The following is a 20,593-nucleotide window of genomic DNA, read 5'->3' as shown; positions in this document are numbered from 1 at the left end:
GGTAAAAAGCACATTTGAACACATTTGAAAATTAAAAAATTGAAGGAATACTTCTGCCTGAAGTAACATTTAAGGTGTAAATAGTTTTATCGTAAAATGAAGAGGCCTTTTAAATACACCTAACGAGAGATTCACAATGGCTTGCAATTTTTTGTGTTTATTTGTCCTTGAGCTTATTGATGTGTTTTTAACCTTATAAAAGCAGTAATAGAAGAGGTGCTGAGATGTAAGGTTTCATTTTCTTATTACTATATGCAAGAGAATGAAATTCCCTTTGTAATCTCTTTTATTAGACATTTAACTGGTCTTATTTGTCAGTTTATTTTATTTTTTTGTATTTACAACATAAAGGGCAGAAGGTTGGCGAATGAGCAGGAACAAATATCCTAACCAAACCAAATAGGCCTAACCCTGGTGTTTCCCAGGTCCACAGGAAGGTATCCCTTTTGGAGACTGCATCATCATCATCATCATCATCATTATTCTGTGTCTGAGAGTTAGGGATTAGATTTGGGTTGAGTGGAATGGACTGATGGTTTTATACACAAGTGTGATGAACAATTAGCTCAAAAAAATGAGGATGAATAGTGAGAGTTGTTGTTGATCTAAGGTGGTTTCTGGATCTTGTTCAGTCTGAATTCTCAGTGATTTTCTTGTGTAAGTATTTAACTAAAAAGACATGTACATGTACTGTATCTATGTCTTCTGGCATTTTATTGAAGCTGAAGCTCTAAGATGTCTAAGAAAATAATGGAGGAGGATGAGACATTTTGAAAAACTCCAGCTGGATCAAAGACCAGAAAGAGTTGTTGGTGGTCTCCAGGGGGGGAGTGCGTGAGTCTTGGGTTACAAGTTAAAATTTCGTCACTTCCATTCCAGGTAGATTTCCAGCAACTGCAGATCTACAGGGATGCCAACAGGGCTGGGGACATACCCTGCTGTGACATCCCTGGCACGGTGAGCAGTTTTCTGATCGCCTTGTTTCTGGCTGAGGTCTGGCCCCCCTTCCTGTCTCACTAACTAACCTCATCTTCCTTGTCTCTGTTGTTTGTTTCTGCAGGCAGATGAAAGGGTGAGTCTCTTCTCTATTTTACTGACTCTGTTGACCCCCTAGCATTTAATACACTTCCCACTCTTTTAAGGTAACAGACCTTCCTACTTCTTATTTCTCACAAACCAGTGTGCCATACTGGGAGCCGAGACTGGCCCCACAGACTGTGACTGTAAGCCTGGGGAGCCTGGTTTTGCTGGCTTTGCTGGACCAAAAGTAAGTTTTTTTTTCATTGTAATAAATATGTATTTTGGAAAAACAAAATATGCAGAAGGATTCATTTCCACAGCTGTTTCCGAACACGTTAGCACGTGAGAGGATGGTTTTCAAGAGTTTCTGTTGCAGTCTGCTCCTCATTCTGGAGAATAGCTGTGAAATTTCTAATGTGCAGGGGAATTAGAAGTATTTCCAGTTTGATCAAATGAAATAAATCAGTCAAACTTTGAAAGTCATCATGTCTGATTCTTTTCATTGTTTTCTGCTGACAACAATAGAAGTTGAGCTCATGATAAGCCAAGCCAAACTGGCTGTTATAGTTTCCACAGCATTGACAGTGTGACTTGTTTGTGACGAGTGGGTGGAAATTCATATGAGGTTATTAAAGAAACTCCCGTTGAAATTATTACAGTCTGAAATAGTAAACAAAACAGAAATGCTGTACAGAGTTCCCTCACTTCCTGGGTTTGAATTGTGAAGGAACAATCTGTACGTCTTTGATATATATGCGTTTCATACATGGTATGGAAAGCAGAGGATTTTTTAACACATACTGTAAGAATGGTTACAAACAAGAGGAGGCCATTTGGACCATGAGGCCCATTTGTAACTGTAACTAATTGATCCAAGGACCTGTTTACAGTTTTTAATTGCACTGTAGTTTCTACTTGTTTCCACTGCTTCATAACTCACAGTGCATTGTGAAGAAAACAGCTATGTTGATCTTGTCGGTGCCTTTGACTTTGTATCTGGTTGCCCTTTAATCTTCATATGCAAGACTAAAAAGGATCAGGTCCTTAAGGATACTTCCCTTGAGCCCAGAATGTATCTGGTTGCTCTTCTTTAGATTACAGCACAGCAATTTCTTTATCTTTTTTTATAATGTACACAATATTCTAAATGAGGCACAGTGATTGTCATGCTACTGCTGAATCCTAATAAGGATGCTTATCTAATTGATTATGGCAAACTGTTTACTGAAAATGGGTTATCATACTTGATGAAGCAGTTTCATGACCAATGAGTGGAGGGAAACTCTTGGGTATTGGGGGGACAATAAATATTACATGAGTTATTTTTATTTTATTTGAAAGTACTAAACAATTAGGACGGCAAAGCTATTGAGAAAAAAATGTTGGAGTCCATGCTAGTAACCCCTACTAATTTTTATACTTTTCAACATCTTCCAGAGAAAGTCATCACCACCATCTCCATCAGTGGTTTCAGCTATCCTGATACAGTGGAAATTCATCAAATCCTGTTTTCTTTTGGGTTTCTTGTCTAATGCATTTGCTAAATAAAAACAGCTTGACTGCAGATTGGCCAGCCCAGAAGAGCATGTAGATTCTTCTAAGCTTAGGCAGACTGAAACAGAAAAGGTTGGGCCTGTCCAAAGAGAGATGAGGGAGACAGACCAAAACGCAAGCAGTGGTGAGAGTTGTGCAAGTTGTACGTTTCCTCAAACTGTTTTTTTTTCCCAGGGCGATAAAGGAGAACAGGGTCAACATGGATTTCCTGGAGTGCAAGGCAGAGAGGTAAGGGCAAAGAATCCTAGGAAGCTGCTGAGACTGAAGGCAGCTCCTTTACTTTCCTGAGGTGCCTAGCCGCAACCTGCTCTCAAAATGGACAGGATCTCGGACCTTCAGAGTGGCTCAACATGTTAAGGTGCTGAGCAGATGTTGGGCTCTGTGATGCCGGTGTCAGGGGTCCAAGCATGGATTACATCAGTAGCTGACTGGGATTGAGATTCCTCCAAACAGAGGTGTAGAGCTTGTTGGACTCCACCAGGGGTAGAGTCGGAATTGACTGCCAGTACACTCGGCAATCCCTGTAGATTACTGGACACCTGCAGGCTTGTGATGTATATGAGAGATGTGTCTCTCTAATGAACCTCCAAATGTAGCTTGGGAAGTGTTAAGAGATGTATCTCCTCATTTCCCCCACACATAGTTGCAAAAATAGTAACTACTGTATGTGCTGAACCATGAACACAGCTAGCAATTCTAGATTGACTAGGTATATACCAGAAACACCTGGAAAAAAATAATAAGCCCAGAAGATGTTTCAAAACTACACCTGACACTGTGATGCAGTCACCAAATTAACTGGAAAATGTTGAGCACTGAAGATCTGAATAACTTTTTCTTATCTTTAACCTTTCTTATGAGTCAGAGTGACATCACTTCCTATACTGTTTTTAAATAATACTAAAACTTTTAATGTTTATGCGTTTTTGTGGAGCAAAGATCCTGTACTGTGTCTGTTTTTTCCAAAGGCTAAAATAAGATCATCTCCCATTTTGTGCGTATGTCCTACATGATTTCAAAGTGCCTTTTCATAAATCTTTGGTGTAGTTATTTTTTGTGGTTTATACAATAGTTAAAAATTGATTAAATGGTAATAATGAGGTATAATCAGTATCTTTGTGTTCTACAGAGATCAAGGAACTGCACATCATTACATTTCTCTCCCCTGTGTGATTACTGATAATACTATAAATGTGGAACATAGCCTCAAACACTGATACAAATAAAAGTTTAAAAGACTTACTAAAAACTGTCTGGAAGGTCTGGGACTTTCACAGTGAATTTTGAAGAAGAGGTTGTGTAGAGTGTTCTTTCAGGGTTAAAACAGCCAGGGAGCCTAAATGGTGTTTGTGAATTGATGGTGATGACAGAGCAGCGACAAGAACTTGGAGCACAACAAGAAGGACTGGCTACAAAAGCCATGAAATCTGATCTTGTAGTGTATAAACACAGCTTGTGAATTGGAATGAAGCTATGTACAGTTCACAAGGCACCCACAATGCTGTAGCAGCCAACAACCTAGTATAAAATCCTGGGTTTGGTTTAGGGTTTTAGGCATTCATGTGAAGGAAAACAGAGCTTTCACTGGCCGATTATCAAACTTTATTGATAAAAAAACAACAAATCTAGCAGACCAAGAAAGAAGAAAAAAAATAATGGACACAGCGCGAGCCTGAATTCTCTCCTCAACCACCCTTTTCCTTGGATCAGAGATGAAAAAAAACTTCACTCACACCAAACAAATTACCACACACAAAACACTGAACATGTTAACCCAAATATGTCTCACACTAGCAATTCAAAAATGATTTTATGAATAGGCATGATTTCTGGACTTCTGCTTGAAAGTTAAAGCAAACCAAAGCTGCTGACAAATTGGTAACATGTTAGATCTCCAGCAGGTTTCTCCAAGTAGCCCTGGATTTTGATTCTGCCATCCCTACAAGCCTGTTAATAGTTAGTTAATCTGGCACGGACCATTGCTATCTTGTTTGGAGAAATGCTAAGTGCCCAGCATGTTGGCCCTTCTGCTTTATTGTTTGGTTTGGAAAGCTCAGGTACCAACTGGCTTTCACCGTGCGCCCAGTGCTTTCTGGGATAGGCTCTGGGCCACTTTGACCCTGAATTGGATAAGCAGTTATTAAAAGTGTTGTGATTTGAGTTTCCCAGTCTCTGGATCAGATTTGGCTCGGAATGGGATTTGGGACCAGTGCAACTGTGGAAGATGAATGTCTTTATCATGGGCACTGGCTGCGCTGATTAGTCACATGCATAAAATATCTTCAAACTATCCCTGCCAAAATGTGCAATGAGCACCTTAGATTTATACAGTTAAGTCTTGGTGTGTCTTACCATCTTTTGAATAAATCTTTAAAAAAATTGAATTGTCAGTTATTTGTTTTATATCCATACACTTTGGGTTTTGCTATAGTTTTAAGATTCACATTCCTAAGCTCTTGGGGAGAATGAGGATGTGCAGATTCTTGCCTGTCAGGGCCACACTGCAGGATTACAAGGGAGCTGGCTCCAATTGAAGGAATGGTGCTACTCTCACCACCACAGGCTTGCAGGTGCCCAGTGGGTACCAGGAGTCACCGTGACATCATGTATTGAAAGCACATGGCCAGATCATGTCTGCCCGACACCTGGCAGCATCCATCCAGCTGGTCTGCTAAAGATATGGCCCACACTAGAACTTGTGACTTCTGACCTACAGTATAAGGCTCAGCTCGTTCTTTAGGCCAGTGACTTTACTGGTTGAGCCACCCAGGAACTGACACATTGGCCAGCGGTACTCTGGTACTGTATGTTTAGCAACACAAACATAAACTATGCAAAAAGAATTTGTAAAAGTACTTAAATGACATTATTCTACCTTATTTGCAATGTACTGTGAACAATTTCAGTAATGGGCTTAGTTACTGATTACCAACAAATCTGGTTCCTTTGGATACTGAACGTTTTATGGAAAGTGAGATGAAACAAGCTGCAGGTAATAGTTTAAGTTACAAATAGTTACAAATGACCAGTTAAAGAATATGTAACATTCTTGTCTGTAAGAATTAGATGTAACTCCAAGGGGCAGATACGATATTCCAATGGGATAATTTAAAAGAACAGTGCCCACGTGTGTTTTTATCTTTTATTGCCAGGGATACAAGGGTTTTAAAGGGGCACCAGGAAGAAGGGGAGACACTGGCCCAGAGGTGAGGTCATATCTTCTTCTCACAATGCTGAAGAACACAGATGCTCTGGTCTCAAAAGAAATGAGGTGGATTGCATGTATTACTGATACTACACAGCTGGCTGTGGTCTAAAAAAAGAGGTGCTCTTTTCTTCTGCACAGCAACACTGTTTTTCCCATGCACCCCAATGATAATAATAATAATAATACATCAACAGAGTGGATGAGTGTTATAATTATTATTGTTGTTGTTGTTTTATATACTGTAGCACACTTGAGAGTAGATTCTCTTAGCGCTTCACGGTAAGAGAACACATTGAATGTCTATTAGACTAAAACAGTCTTGCTCAAAGCTGCAAGCTCCATATGGTGAATCTCTTGCCTAAGTGTGCCAGAGATCAGCCATTTGCACTGGTGCTACGTGTGTGAATACAGAATTGGATCAGACATACTTCTCACTAACTATGGAGATCTTCTGTACCATGTAAAGCAGAAAAACAAAAGCCCTATTGCCTATTGCATTTCCCTTGCCATGTGATGTAGGTAGTGAACTGTGACAATTTGATTGGGGATAGGAATAGCAGAACCATATAATGACGAAAACTGAACTGTACAATTAACACTGTGATAGAATATATAACTATACAGTTGTAAAAGCTGTAACCTGTGTTTCAAGAAGCATAACTTATGCAGGACTGACCATGGCATGTTGTTAAAGTACGGCGGGAGTGGGTGTAATAGGCTGCAATAATGGTTTACAGCACCTCACTTCTGCCATGGAAGTTTATTTTAGTCTATAAACAATTAGTTTGAGTAAATATGCTGGCTGTAGCTGATAGAATAAAAGCACAGAAGAGGCATGCAGTTGAAGCCAGTTCTCTCTCTTGGCAGGGTGACTCTGGTCCTCATGGGTCTGATGGTCCTTCTGGGTTTTCAGGAGCCATGGTGAGTGTGCCCTTCCTCAGATCTCAGATATTCAGATATATCTCAGATATTCTCTCTTTGCCAACGTGGGCTGACTCTGTGGTTGTGTGATCTCTATGACAGGGGCTCCCAGGATCTCCAGGGGACAGAGGCGACATGGGTGGGTCAGGCTCAAAGGTAGGTATTGTAGGTACTGGCACATGCTTTCTGGCTCCCCAACTTCACTTCTTAACAGTCACAAAGGAGAAAACTCCTCATCAAATACACTCCAGTGCTGCTTCCAGTATGGCTGGCAGAAGACTCAGTGAAAAAGACCGGCACCATTTCCACCAAGCATGTTCTGGAATGTCCCTGGTACCTACTTGACATACAGTAAGACCGTGCCCATTAAGTGATCACTGAACAAAGAAAGAACAATAAAAAGGAGTCCCCCATCTTTGTCACTGATTTTTTTCCTCTGTAAAGAAAAAAATGTTTTTCTCTTTTCTGTGGTCAGTGAGAGACTTTGGTATTAGGATTTTTTGCACTGGTTTTGCAGTTAAGAGTTTAGTCACTAAGACCCTGCTGTGAGAGGCTGTGCTGCAGCAGTTGTTAATGTTGTTCACTTCACATCACTCCCTACCCTCTGTAAGCCAGCACCTGCTTAATAAATGCTTACTATAACTAATTTTGTCACTAGAGCTGACATATTTTAAAAATGTATTTGGATGAAAGAGCAGATGTTGTGAGATCACCTCTTTATTACCCAGAGTTTCCCGGGTGGTGGCACACAACTGGCACATTGGCGCCAGTGGTAGGGTTGGGATTAATGGGCCTCTTAGCTCCTGGCGGTGACCCCTGTGAGTTTTCAGCTACCTGCAGGCTTGGAGTGATGTCACTGAGAATCACATCGCTACTCCCGTCAAAGCTACCATTCCTGTTGGGCTCTGCTGGGCTTGCAGCATATCATGGGATGAGTGGCTCAGGTGGGAGTCAGAGGAGTTCTTCTGCCAACCCTCATGCCCACCTGCAGTACAGGAGTCAGTGCTGTGAGACAAGACACAAAATATCAATTGGTGATTCCAGATTGACTATGTCTATGTCTGTTATGATCATCGCATTTTATTATTGCAAATTCCTACTGCAAATTAACATTTTCCCCAAGTAGGGTCAGTTTTTTTTTACCTGCTGACCCATCTAGATGATGCCACTCCTATTTGTCTGGCACAGGGTCTGTTGGGTAACCAGGAGGATGATGTCAAACTTTCAATCTTATTTGTTATACCGTGGACCCTGAACCCTTCGGCATCAGTCTCATAAGATTTATGAGACAGTTATTCAAAAAGCTCCTAACTACAAACATCTAAAATAAATTAAAATCTGCCACCTTAAGTTCCAAAATTCCAAAGAATATAAGCAGCTGAATTCAGAATGCATAACTGCTGGAGTTAGACCTTATAATGACTGTCCTCTCTGTCTCAGGGTGATATTGGACTGCCAGGGCCTATGGGAGAAGCAGGACCAAAGGGAATAACTGTGAGTACTGTAGAACTGTCATGAATGATACTTCTCTTCCTGTTGATGGTCCCTGGTGTGAATCAAACGAGTTTACACGTGATCTTAACATCTGATTTAAAAAATGAGGAAGTACAGAGAATTTGCAACACTGAATTTTCCTTGTTTTAACCATATTTGAGACATCGCTCTTTCAAACTGTGTTTAATACAATTGTCTCATGGCAATTGTGCTGTTTTACACTTTTTCACCTCAGGTGAACAGCCGTCATTAGCCAGTTTCACTATTGCTGTGTTATGAGTCTGTACAACCCTAGTCTAGTTTCCATGAGTGTAGAAACTCTGACTGTTGAAGGTGACTGCACTGTTTTCCATCACGTAACCTGCGTTTTACAGCAAGAGTCGTTAAGTTATTGTAAGAGAGGCAAAATTGTGAAAACAAGCCTTTTGCCCTTAATATGCACAGCCTACGTTATCACATACATCAAAATGTGATAACAGTAAAGCATACGACAGTAAAATTAAAAATTACATTTTGATAAAACAACGTAAAAACAACACAAACTGTTAAAATACAGGCACTTGTAGACTAAAGTAGCTGTGCTCCATTTTTGTCAGTGACATTTTCTCAATTAGAGCTTGAGTAACTTAGAGTTACTGCTCACAACTGTTGTTAAAGCTTTGTTATGTACTGTACAATCACAGTCATCCCGTATGGCAATCAATGCTATCGACACACCTTCAGATATTCTCCTTGGGCAGGTTAGTCCATTGCAGAACATTTTTTTTAAATAAGGAATGCTTGCCATGTCCTCGTTTTGCATATTTGTATAAATTCTGGCAAAGAAACATAATGTGGGACAGAGAGTAATCTAGGCAAATTATTTCTATGAAGGAATAATTTGTTCTTGTGCAGATGGGAACATTACAGAGAGAGTTTGTTCCCAGACAGAATTTTGTTCCCAGCCAGAGTAGAGGGACTCAGTCTGTTGTTCTATTCATTTCAGGGGGAGTCTGGTGAGCCAGGATCACCTGGGCCAGCAGGGACCAAGGGTGAAAAGGTAGATGAAATCACTTTTATGCGAGTCATTACATACAGCGCCTCTGTCTTTTCCCCCAAGGCTTAAAAAGATCTGTTTTTTCTGGCTTTTCCTAATGTAAGCTGGTGGGAGACAACTTGCTTTGTGGTAGAGGAGATGATTGTATCAAAGCCACAGCCCTCATATAGCAAATTAAAAGCCCAGCATTTGATGAAACTTTTCTATGTCAATAACTATTCACTTGTCAGTGTGTACCTGTTAAATGTGTTCTGATTAAGTTCTGATTAATTTGGTACTCCATCTAAAGAAGAGAAATTGTTTCGCTTTCCTACCACATTCATTCTCAGCTCAGTTCAATCACACCACCAACTATTGCCCAAAAAATGAAAAAAAGGTAAGTGTTCTTGAGGTCATTTTTTGTTATTTAATTATTTTACTGCTGAGAAACAAAGGGCCCAAATTGTTTTAAAACCTTAGCATGAATAACAGACTTGAACTGCCGGATGATATTCAAAAGCTAGTCTAGAACTACAAACATTGTTATTCAGTTTTCCACTGTGGATAAATAACGATACACCATAGGTCAAGGGAAGTTTCTTCTTCTTAGAGTATAATTACATAAGAATGCAAAACAGGATTAGACAAAAGGTTGTAAACTGCTGGTGTATCCATTAATTCTTCTGAACTATTTCTAGTACAGTCTTATTTCTGCAGTAGTAAGGACATAATGGGGATTAATGAGGCCTTCATCCACAGGGATCCATTGGACAACCTGGAAAACAAGGACATATAGGACCTGTGGGAGAGAAGGTACGGACAGAAAACATTTTCTTCTGTAACACCAGGATGTTCACCTTCTTCTTAATCAGCTTCTCCAAAGTTTCCTAGGTCTGCTAAATTGTGCCCTTTTTTCCCCCCAACACATACAGGGTCAGATAGGAGCACCTGGATTTTCCGGAGACGTCGGAGAACAAGGATACATTGTAAGTGAGAGCAATTGTTTTAAAAAAGAAGCAATTGCCACATTATATTTTTTCAAATTTTTTTCTCCCAGTTTGAAATCACCAGCTGCCAGACAACAGCCGTGCAAACAATAAAGCCAGCTGTCCTGCTCCTTGCCTGGCCAGTTACAGTGGAGGATCTCTATGTCAACTCCTATCCATCTTCTTGTTTCAGTTTTGTATGAATCTACACATTCCAAGCACAATAAAGATCAGTACAATGAGCAGTACAGTTCAGTAAGTTTATCGGGTTTGCCAGCGCTTGCTGTAGATGCTATGAGATCAAACATTACAGAAACTAACATTAACAATGCACTTAGTCCATCCATTTCTGAATTACACAAATTACACTCTAGGTCCAGAATTGAACCCAGGGCTCCAGTGCTGTTGTCCACCAACAATCCCAACCACTGTGCCATGTTCTGCCCACTAAGTATATCTGGTTTGCAAACACATGCTGGAGGTGCTACAATACATGCAGACAGCAAATATTATAGTGCACTTAATGTGTCCAGTACTTTATTTTTTTGTAATACAAATGTCTGAGGCAAAATTAGCATGTATATCGACAAGTGGTTTATAGTGAAAGAACTAACAATGAGACTCCAGTCTCAAACTGATATCGTCTGGAAACTATTTAAACCCACACAAGTGAATACGAAGCAGATGGTGCACATTTCATTTCCAGGTGGATGAGTTTTTAAAATGTTTTTGGTAACTGATGAGAGAGGTGTGCAACGGTAAATTGAATCTCAAGGTTTCTTTATAATGCCCTAATGAGCTTCCTGATACTTTCATAGGGATATCCTGGAATCCCGGGAGAGAGGGGACATTCTGGTGAAAAGGTATTCAACAAAAACTCTTCTTATAAGTGATGGTGTTTTTTTGTTGTGTGCTGGTGAATCTCCCTTTTGAATTTCTGATATGTCTTCAACCTGTACTAAAGCATAAATGCTGTGGTACAGAAATCAAATTTCAAAATACATTTTGATCTAATCCCATTTTTGTTATGAATATTATTATTGTTGAAAATTATTATTCCCAGACCATTGCTGCAGATTAAGGATATCAGGTTAAGGTTAAGGATATCAGATTCATTAAGTCCTTCCTGATTTCTCTAGCATGTTGGTCTGGATTCATGTTCACAGCGAGCGAGTCTATAATGCCAATCAATACCAATCCTTAATAAAATGGATGCGCCCCGTTATGGAAAAACATTCTGATTAGATGGCAGTTTTCGTATGGATGAAACAGTAAATACTCCTCCTACAGCTGTGGAGTGTCTTTGTTGAATGAAAGGTAAGACTGTGAGAGCATTTGACTCACATATGTGAAATCCTGAAAATACTTTCACAGATGGTAGAAGGAGCCTGGAAGAAACTGAACTGGTCAGTTGTTATGGTTGATTACCTAGAATTCTACAAGAGACAGATTGACAAGATCCTTCAATCAATCTACTATTCCAAACTAAATAAGCTCCAGTCAGCCTGGTCTTGTTAGTATCCTCTTTTATGTTCTTATGTTTCTAATGGCTGTTTTCCATCTCACTTCCTGCACAGGGACAGAAGGGTATTGGGGGAATGCCTGGCAGCGATGGGGAGCCTGGAGAAGACGTAAGTGGCCTTTCAGATTGAACTGGAACAAAAGCAGGCATTTCATGCACTGTTTCCCAAAACAAGGCTCTTGACTTCTTTCTCTGTCTTTATAAAGGGTCCTCTGGGTGTCCCTGGATTGAGTGGTCTGCCAGGATCTTTTGGGAAAAAGGTAAGGAGGAAGGCAAAGGTTGGGAATTAAAGAGACCACAAAGAGCCAGCTTTTTCAGGATGATCCTATGGGAGAGAATTCTATGGGGTTAGAAATGTCAAAGCTGATATAAACAAAGACAGAGCTGACATTTTCTTTCTCAGAATAAATGTAAAATGTATTGGATTATCATAAACAGGGCAGGTTGATTGGGGAATCCATACTTTCTGCACAGCTAGGAGGAGCAAAACTGTCTTAGGGAATGAAGTTACCCAGCTGTCAGAAATGACATTTGTTCTCTCTCTGCTTTGGATAGACAATTGTTTCCCTTGCGTGGACTGCAGGAGTTTAAGTATCACCCTGGCACTTGTAGAAATGACTACTGTGCGAATTCTGTTTCTCAAAATGCTTTACAAGCTACAGCCTATAATGGACAAGTCACAAAGGATCTGTATAGTTTTACACCCTCTTTTAACCTGCGGGGGTTTGTACTCCTGCCTCTGCGTGCCAATGAAGTTCCGGCTGTGTTAAAGTGTGAACTCGGTATGCTGTCCAAGCAACTACTAGTGCCATGACTCTATTCCTCAGCAAGCTTCTATGTACTGTATAAGTCACCAGCCAGTTGCACTGAGTGAGGAGTCAAGACTCTGTTTTCAAGGAATTTATTACACCCACAGACCTTGCTCTGTAATGGCGATAAGTGTCCCCGACTGTATCCTGCAAAATGTCAATGCTGTCCTTAGCACTAATTCTCCATCTCAATTCTCTCCATCTTTCCTGAAGTAAAATACAAGATTGTTCTCTGTGGCTGGCTGTTCTTGTACTTGATAGGACACCATAATAAGAGAATATTCAAGTCTCTAAGTAATTGTATCCTTGAAGGAAACAATGTACAACTTAATCGCAATTATTGTCTTAGTGTAGTTTCTTATTTTACTGAACAGATAAGTGCCCATTTAAAAAAAAGTTCAATTAACCTGGTTAAAGGAACTAGAAGAAACAATCACCTCTTTGAAATAAAAATCTAGGAAAGAGTGGTCCATTGTGCTCACCTAGTTCATTAGATGGCATTGGGGTACCTATATGCTCTGTAGAATTTTCGAGAATGTAGGAGGACTTTTTTCAATCCTGTAACAACTGGCTCTGCCTATAGAGTTTCATTTTACTCATTACAATGTTAGTGGGCAAGCTTAAAGAATACCATATTCTGAGCAAAGCTCAAATGAACTAAAAAAGACCAAGGATATTGAGGTACAGTATGTTAGACATGTTGACATCTATCAGAATTGTACCGAGATCAATCATTTTAATGTAAGCAAAGCAGCATAGCCTGGATTTGAACAGAAGTGTTCCCTTTGCAAATCTGAGAAAATTTCACAATCAAGATACTCCAGAATCAGAATGGAAGACTTTTGCTTGCTCTGAAATTGCAAAAGGAGAAAGCTCTGTGCTGTTCATGAAAGCAGAAAACTGTAAAGGATCAAAAGCTTTCAGCTCAGGACAGATCGTCAGTATGAAAGATTATTGTGTGCTGCTCTGAAATCTCACCCTATGGGCTGCGCTGAAAGATCGAATCAATCTTAACAAATAACTCTAGTTTGAATAACAATATTGTTTACAAACTTCTAAATAAAATTGATGGAATAGAGGGCATCAGCACTTATGCCTTGTTACAGCTTAACAGATAAATACCAATACATCCAGTACAATGAAATAGGATCCACAGGAATAAACTTTGTCTGGCACATGTTGTGTGTCCTGTCCTTCAGGGTGAAAGAGGGGATCCTGGACGCAGGGGACCGCCAGGGAGACAGGGTGCCCAGGTGAGACACCTGCTGTTGAAACAGAACATAACATAGTCCTTCTGTTGTCAGCTTTTATGTGTTTGCTGGTTTATCTGGCCTTTAAAGGTGTGAGAGGCTAATGTTATTAAACCATTATTAGTGTTTGCAATGTGTTTAAACAGAAAAAGGAGATGCATTATATTTACAATGTTAACAATCTTTGTGTTACATATACAGGTATGCAGAAAAAAATAATCAAGAGAGCGGTAAAGCAAAGAGACATATTTGTTCAAAACGGACACCCTTAGCATTGTAAAGAGATTTTTTGTAGCATTTTTGGAGCACAAAAAAGTTGCTGTTTAAACCGTGCCATCACCAATCCCAAATGCATCCCTCTCTGTCCTGGGATTCTTGGAGTCTTCCACCTAAAACTGTGGTGGCATTATTATCCACAATTCCTTTTCATTGGTTTTCTAAAAAAAGAGCCCTGGTTTGTATTTGAATATATTCGTGCTTTTAAAAAACATTAATGAACTTGGTTATAAGAACTATATGAAACAGTCACTCCTTTGATTTGTCGCTTGATTTGGTGCCCCTACCTCACGCCCCTGTTTTAAACTCTTTAGTCCTTAAAAACCTGCTGTCCAACAGAGGCAAACTGCATCGGACAGGTAAATCTTGGTTGCAGGAGCTACACATGGCTGTCTGCTGTGCCAGATTGGGGTCTTGGACACAAGGCCAACTAGGTTTGGAGACCATATGGAAAAGTGCCAGTAGCAGGGCCTTATTATGCCTCTGTGTGAGTCTGTTCAGTACCATTATGGGGGCTCAATACCCTTTTCATTATGTGTTGAAACACCCCTGTACAAATGTTTTCCAATATTTTAAAATAACTGCAAAATATATGTTGAGAAATATTTAAAAATGTAGACATACACATTTACATCTCAATGTACTGTAAATATAAATTTAGGTCGTACTGACAAGTTTAACACTTATACATAAGTGTAAAGTGAAACACACTTGTAAAGTGTCTAACTGAACTGTTTTCTTTGCCAAAGACACTGTATGCCACTTGTACTTTATATTCAGCTAACACCATTTCACTAGGGATACAACTTCCAGGATTTGAATATTTTGGCCACAGAACAAGGAGGCTTGAACCCCAGTCAGGCTGAATGAATCAAGGGGAAGCTGCAAGGTGGAGATGGGGAGGATGACACGAATGTGAAGGGAGCTGTCGAGTTCTGTTTATGTAGCTACTGTAGTTTGGTGGTGGTGGTGATTGGGTGCAGCTGTGTGAGACTGATGTGTCATTGTCATCCCTGCTGAACTTCAGTTCATCACTCTAACTGAAGCTCTGCTGTGCTTATTCAATAATAATTTACAGTTTTAAGTGCTATTTTAAAATATTTAGAAATTTTCTTGAATAAAAATCTCTGGTGTGATTTTCAAGACTTTGCATCAAGGAAAACTTGCTCTTGACACACTTTCTGTTTTTATAGTTATGTAACATTTTTTTTCTGGGTTTCTAAAATGACAGGGCTAACTATGCTGACATTGTTACTGAGGAAACAAAGTTTTCTATTTTTTTTGTCGTTTCTGTCCATGGCAAAACGAAAAATCTTTGAATATTTTTTAATGTCTTTTCTGCTGGGTTCATTTTAACTGAGCTTTTAATGACTAAACTGAATTAGTTTGTTCTTAACTTGTCTTGAGTTCCTAATAAAGCCTGCTGGATTTGGGCTTTCACTGCATTAAACGTTTATTAAATGAAAATATGAGTGAAATAATATTTATTCACAAATCCTTATTTGAAAATTAGTTTTACAATACAATTTGAACACATTTGAGAACAACAAAATTTGAATTTGTATGTAATTTAAATTATAGTTTACAAATGTAATTTGCAGTATATCCTGATCATAGTTAAGGGCCTATAAGTGTACTGTACTATTAAAAGTACAGTAAATTACTGAGAAACAAATGCATATAGAACACCATGCTTTACAAAAACACAGTAGTTGTATTCTGTGAGGGCAGAGGTTAGTGATACGTACTGTAAGTGGGTAGTTCTGTTATCTGCCCCTCTCATGTGTATGTCTGACTTTTATTGTCATCTCATTTAAAAGGTTTTTTTGTCTGTGACTTGGTAAAAGAGGAACTCTCTTTAGAGTTTCACACAGACCACGCTCTGGTATTTACAAAGGTTAACCCACAGAACTGTGTGGGAAGACTGGAATGTTTAAAGACGCACAGGACTTGAGAGTTTGTGAGTTGTGAAATGGCATGATTTGCCTCACATTGAAAAGAGGCTGAAACACATTATGTGGGAAAGATCACTTTTGTTGCTCTCCAAGGTTCTGAAAATCCACAGAAGGCAATTGAATTCTTTTTATGAATCCATAGCTCTTATGATGTGCCTGTGTGTTGTATTTTTACCTGTACTCTGTTAAAGGATATTAATTTTCTACATGTCCATATGACAAGATAGAGAAAGTTTTGACCAAAAAGAGCTTAAATGATTGTAGTTGTGAGACTGAAAATGAGAAATAAGACTGCCGGCTTGGAATGATATTGTAACGCTTACGGCCGACAAGCACTGTGTGTAAGAGCCGGCGTACCAGAGCGGGTGACGTCACCGCCCTTCCCTGTGATAGCAGGACCACAGCTACTGGGCTGTAGAGAGATCTCTCTTTAGCTCACGGGGCTAGGTCGCTGCAGAGAGACGCGGAAGTCCCGGGTTCGAGCCCCGGACGGTGCAGGGGCCGACCAGATGCGGCAAGGGCGCCCGCCTGAGCCCCCGTTGCGTTACAATATAATGTTTATGTCCATAGTGTCTCTTAACTGAGACATTCGACTGCAGCTGCCTTGTCTCACTCTCTCATTTCTTTTTTCTTTCTGTTCTTCTTATCGCGGTGCCTCGTCAATGTGCCGTGTGCATCAGGGAGCCCGAGGAGACTCCGGAGATCCAGGCACCCCAGGGAAGCCTGGACCCCAAGGTCTGAAAGGACAGCCCGTGAGTCATTCCACCCCTGGATGCCGCCAGATTTCCCTTTCTAAACCTTTGCCGCGGTTGCTGTTTTTCTTGCCCTTTGGCCCAACCCTTCTGATTTCTCTGGCGTGTCTTTCCACAGGGAGCTCAGGGAGAGACCGGTCCAGATGGGAACAAGGTGAGCTCACTCAGACATTGGGGTTTCTTTGCGTTAAAGAGTTCAGAGTGTTGTTCCAGCAGAGGTGGGTAGACAGGGACTCTGACCCTCCGTGTACCCAGCAAACAGCAGCCTGCCAGCCCCTGACATCAGTGCTTCCTGGGTGCCTATGTCCAATCAATTTTCTTTGCTCCGTAATAAGACACTGCTCAGAAAGTGCAGCCTTTTGAAATAAAACATGACAGGATTGTTTCACTCCCAGGTTTGGTCATTATTGTTTTTCAACAAGCATTGAATAATTATTTTACACTGGGCTCTAGCAGTACTCCAGCCATTAATGCTGTGCTATCTCTAATAGTTTCCTAAATGTTTTTTTTTCCTACAAGTTCTGTCCATGTAACGGCTTGCAGTGACCAGGTACAAATTCCTAGCACAAGCTTGTGTTCAGGCCTTGAGTATTTGTGGAGTCCCAGATGCCAAGTGTTCCATGTGTGGTAGCCTTGCACACGGTATGGATTCACTCTGTTCTGTGTGGTCTTGTCTCTTCAGGGTGAGCGGGGAAGGAAAGGCATCAAGGGAGATAAAGGGGAGGAGGTAAAGCTTTACTTTTTCACATGTCCATCTGAAGCCCCTGGAATATCCTGGCATCTGTGACCCCTTGGCTTCTTTTTGTCTCTTTCCATCACAGGGAACCAAAGGATCCAGAGGAGATAAAGGACAGGTCTGTAAGATACATTTGTTTGTTTTGTTTTTAAAATGTCACTTTTTCACCAAATCTTCAATTGCCATTTTCGATCTGAGAGGGAACCGATTTTACGGCTGTGTTTTCTGGGACACTGTGAGTTACGTCACCTCACACGGCCAGCCTAGAGCTTCAGTAGCTGGGCAAGGGTGCCAGGCCATCACACTGGAGCTTCTCTAATATCGCACTGTCCTGGTGGAAACTGCCAGTTGAACCTGGTTTACACCAGGCAGGATCTAAGTAAAGAGCAGAACTGGTCTGAAGAACAAAGCGATGTACATTCTTTGGATAAATTTAAGCCTGTATCTAAAAGCCTAATAAAAATAAATATAATTTATCGTATATAGTGAAAGCAGGTTAAGTGAAATGTAATTTTTGCTGTGTGCTATTGAAATGTGTTTTGCATAGTTATTTAACCATGTTAGAACAACATAATTTGTTGTGTTCAATCCTCCCACTTCAGTGAGCAAGTGCTCATCAAGTGTAGTCAGCATTTGGTCACATATCCCTTACATGCAATGGCTGCTTCAAGTTTGCATCCCATTCACATCGTCAGACTCTTGATATGTTCCTTTGAGATGCTTTGCCAAGCCTAAAATTAGACCATTTTCAGTTTGTGCTCTTATGTGGGGTTATTGGCTTTTGTTTCCAGCTAGTCATTTTGTTTGAAAAGGGCTCTGTGAACTATAGCAGTCCACCACTGTCACACAAAACCAAATTTCACTGAGAGATTTCACTGTTTCAGAGCTAGTACAGGTTTCTAATTTGTGAGATTTTCTCTGTTCATTTTAAATTCAACTTCCAGTCAGAACACTGTCAAACAAAGCTATCTTTCTCTTTTTGCTGGTAGCATCTTTGCAGTATATTGGCATTCAAGCTAAATACATCCAGGTAAAATACACAGTGAATATTTCTAAAGTCAAACAGCATGAACATACTCAAAAAAACCTACAGTTGTGAATGAAGTGGAAGAGACCAGCTCAGACTTAAATAAGCGCAACCTTTGGTTGCTTGATTAATCCCATCCGAGGGCTGCTTGGTTTCTGACGCTGTGTGCTCTGTTGGCAGCGTGGAGAGAGGGGCTCTCTGGGCCCTGATGGCCCAGTGGGACGCAGAGGCCCCCCAGGGATCCCAGGCCCAAGGGGAGTTCCTGGTCCCAGTGGAGACGCCGGGGACGCAGGCCCAGCAGGGCCAAAGGGCGTGCAGGGGCCCCAGGTGAGTCGACAGCGGTATCAAGTAGTGGTGCTTGGCATTTTCAAATGAATATCCACAAAGCCTTCTCATGAAAAACATTTCCCACTGCACCAAAATAAAACAGATAAGGTGTTAAACACGCAAAAACTATAGCAGGGGCATATTTTCCAATGATACTTGATAATATTCAATGATATATACAGTATATTTCAGTAACAGAGAGTGAGGGGGACTGAGGTTTTACCTTGACTTCACCTTTGGTGTGGTTTGCTCAATCACTGAGTGCTTGTGCTCCTAAAACGCAGAAGTGTTGTTACAGCAAGAGAAACTGCAGAGGAAAAAGCTCTGACCATTAGAGAGAAACATACATTTTTGTTAATTCATTTAACCAGAGGCTCTTATCCAAAGTGACTTGGAAAGGGCGGCGAGTTGCCTTGTAGTTGTCCTGTAGAATACCAACAGTCCATGAGCTTGAAACTCCATCTCAGAGATGGTTTTTTTCACACTATTTTATATCTTGCCAAAGCATAGTTAATTATCCAGTTGTTCTCATTGTCATTCATTTCACTCTTGCATGGAAAGGATTACATTCAGCTGTAAAATATCATCAACGCTTTTCTGCCTATATAACAATTTCAAGAAGAAATCAAAATCTTCATTATAGACGACTATATACTAGAAGGATTATCTGTTGAGAAAAACTTGTTCTCCTCCAATTGGTTCCGGTTAATGGGGATGGCAGGTCATTCCCTACTGATGTTTGGGGAATGTGGTTCATACTGTACAAGCACTGCCATCTTGTTTGAAATGACTTCCCTTTTGCACATTTCAGTAAGGTCCACTGCTGTTTTAATGGTTTATCAGATGTCTCTTTTGTAGGCCACTCTTAGCATATTAATCCATTTTGATGGCATATTAAAATGTGTATGTTTGTTATTTTGTTAGTAATTTACAAAAAGTTCTGAGGGAGAAGCAGGAAATTCCCTGGAGTCCCTTTTTTGCATGGTACTTTCAAAGTAGATTGCTATCGCTATCACCGTCACTTTTGATGCGATGTGCTTAATTCATTGTTTTAATGTTAAAAAACAGATATTCAACTACACTGTGTAATGTCCCACTACCGAGGAAGGACTCATAGTGCAATCCAGGAATATGGAAGAACCACTTGCTGGGGGAGAGGCAGCCGGGCTTGGGAACCTGCCAGCTACACACCAGGAATAGCCCAGAGCTGCACGTTACTGATACCAGTGGGAGTAGGGAACACTACTTGCTGACAAACGAACGTAGTAGCCATGCTAACAGACAGGCATGCTGTAGTGGCTAGCTTGGGGGCTGAAGAAGTTCAGTCTGTAGTGAGGATGAGTTGTATTCGAGTATCCAAGTTCAAATATGAATCCAAGAGAGACAAGATGAGGACACAAACAAGGGTCAAAGCTGAGGAGCACAAAGTAAGGAACCAAAGCCGAGGGGTAACAACGAAATAACAAGCTAGAGGGATTGAATAAGTACCAACTACCAAACTCAATGACAAAGCCCCGCGCTCCTTTAAAATGTATTGATTTTTTAACTTTTTTATGATATTACATAGTTCATTCCACTGTGTTGTGTTTTCTGAGCACTAGGAAAAACACCCCTATTGGTGGTGAAGCTCATGTTCTTCAGTTCTAGCAATAAGAATGATCCCCTGCAGTGCATCTAGAACTGAGACTGGTCCTAGTGTTAAGACTAGAGTCTGTGGCATTCAGCAATGAATCAGTCCAGT

General features: G+C 40.5%; 1 protein-coding gene across 2 annotated transcripts in view; it reads left to right on the top strand.

The window, feature by feature from the left end:
• Window positions 1-20,593, top strand: part of LOC102694825 (collagen alpha-2(IX) chain) — a 38,567-nt gene that overhangs the window by 15,224 nt on the left and 2,750 nt on the right. Inside the window, exons 7-26 of one of the 2 annotated variants that reach the window (XM_015357122.2) lie at window positions 880-957; window positions 1,061-1,072; window positions 1,181-1,267; window positions 2,749-2,802; window positions 5,727-5,780; window positions 6,650-6,703; window positions 6,806-6,859; window positions 8,144-8,197; window positions 9,183-9,236; window positions 9,972-10,025; window positions 10,145-10,198; window positions 11,017-11,061; window positions 11,776-11,829; window positions 11,927-11,980; window positions 13,729-13,782; window positions 16,691-16,762; window positions 16,881-16,916; window positions 17,445-17,489; window positions 17,584-17,616; window positions 18,706-18,852. In XM_015357122.2, coding sequence (XP_015212608.2) covers window positions 880-957; window positions 1,061-1,072; window positions 1,181-1,267; window positions 2,749-2,802; window positions 5,727-5,780; window positions 6,650-6,703; window positions 6,806-6,859; window positions 8,144-8,197; window positions 9,183-9,236; window positions 9,972-10,025; window positions 10,145-10,198; window positions 11,017-11,061; window positions 11,776-11,829; window positions 11,927-11,980; window positions 13,729-13,782; window positions 16,691-16,762; window positions 16,881-16,916; window positions 17,445-17,489; window positions 17,584-17,616; window positions 18,706-18,852 — 1,149 coding nt within the window. The remainder of the gene's footprint in view (window positions 1-879; window positions 958-1,060; window positions 1,073-1,180; window positions 1,268-2,748; window positions 2,803-5,726; window positions 5,781-6,649; window positions 6,704-6,805; window positions 6,860-8,143; window positions 8,198-9,182; window positions 9,237-9,971; window positions 10,026-10,144; window positions 10,199-11,016; window positions 11,062-11,775; window positions 11,830-11,926; window positions 11,981-13,728; window positions 13,783-16,690; window positions 16,763-16,880; window positions 16,917-17,444; window positions 17,490-17,583; window positions 17,617-18,705; window positions 18,853-20,593) is intronic. The other variant, XM_069194974.1, reaches the window with a different exon arrangement.

Source organism: Lepisosteus oculatus, chromosome 10 (genome assembly GCF_040954835.1).
Source record: "Lepisosteus oculatus isolate fLepOcu1 chromosome 10, fLepOcu1.hap2, whole genome shotgun sequence".
Taxonomy (NCBI): Eukaryota; Metazoa; Chordata; class Actinopteri; order Semionotiformes; family Lepisosteidae; genus Lepisosteus; species Lepisosteus oculatus.
This window is presented reverse-complemented; position numbering and strand designations above follow the sequence as displayed.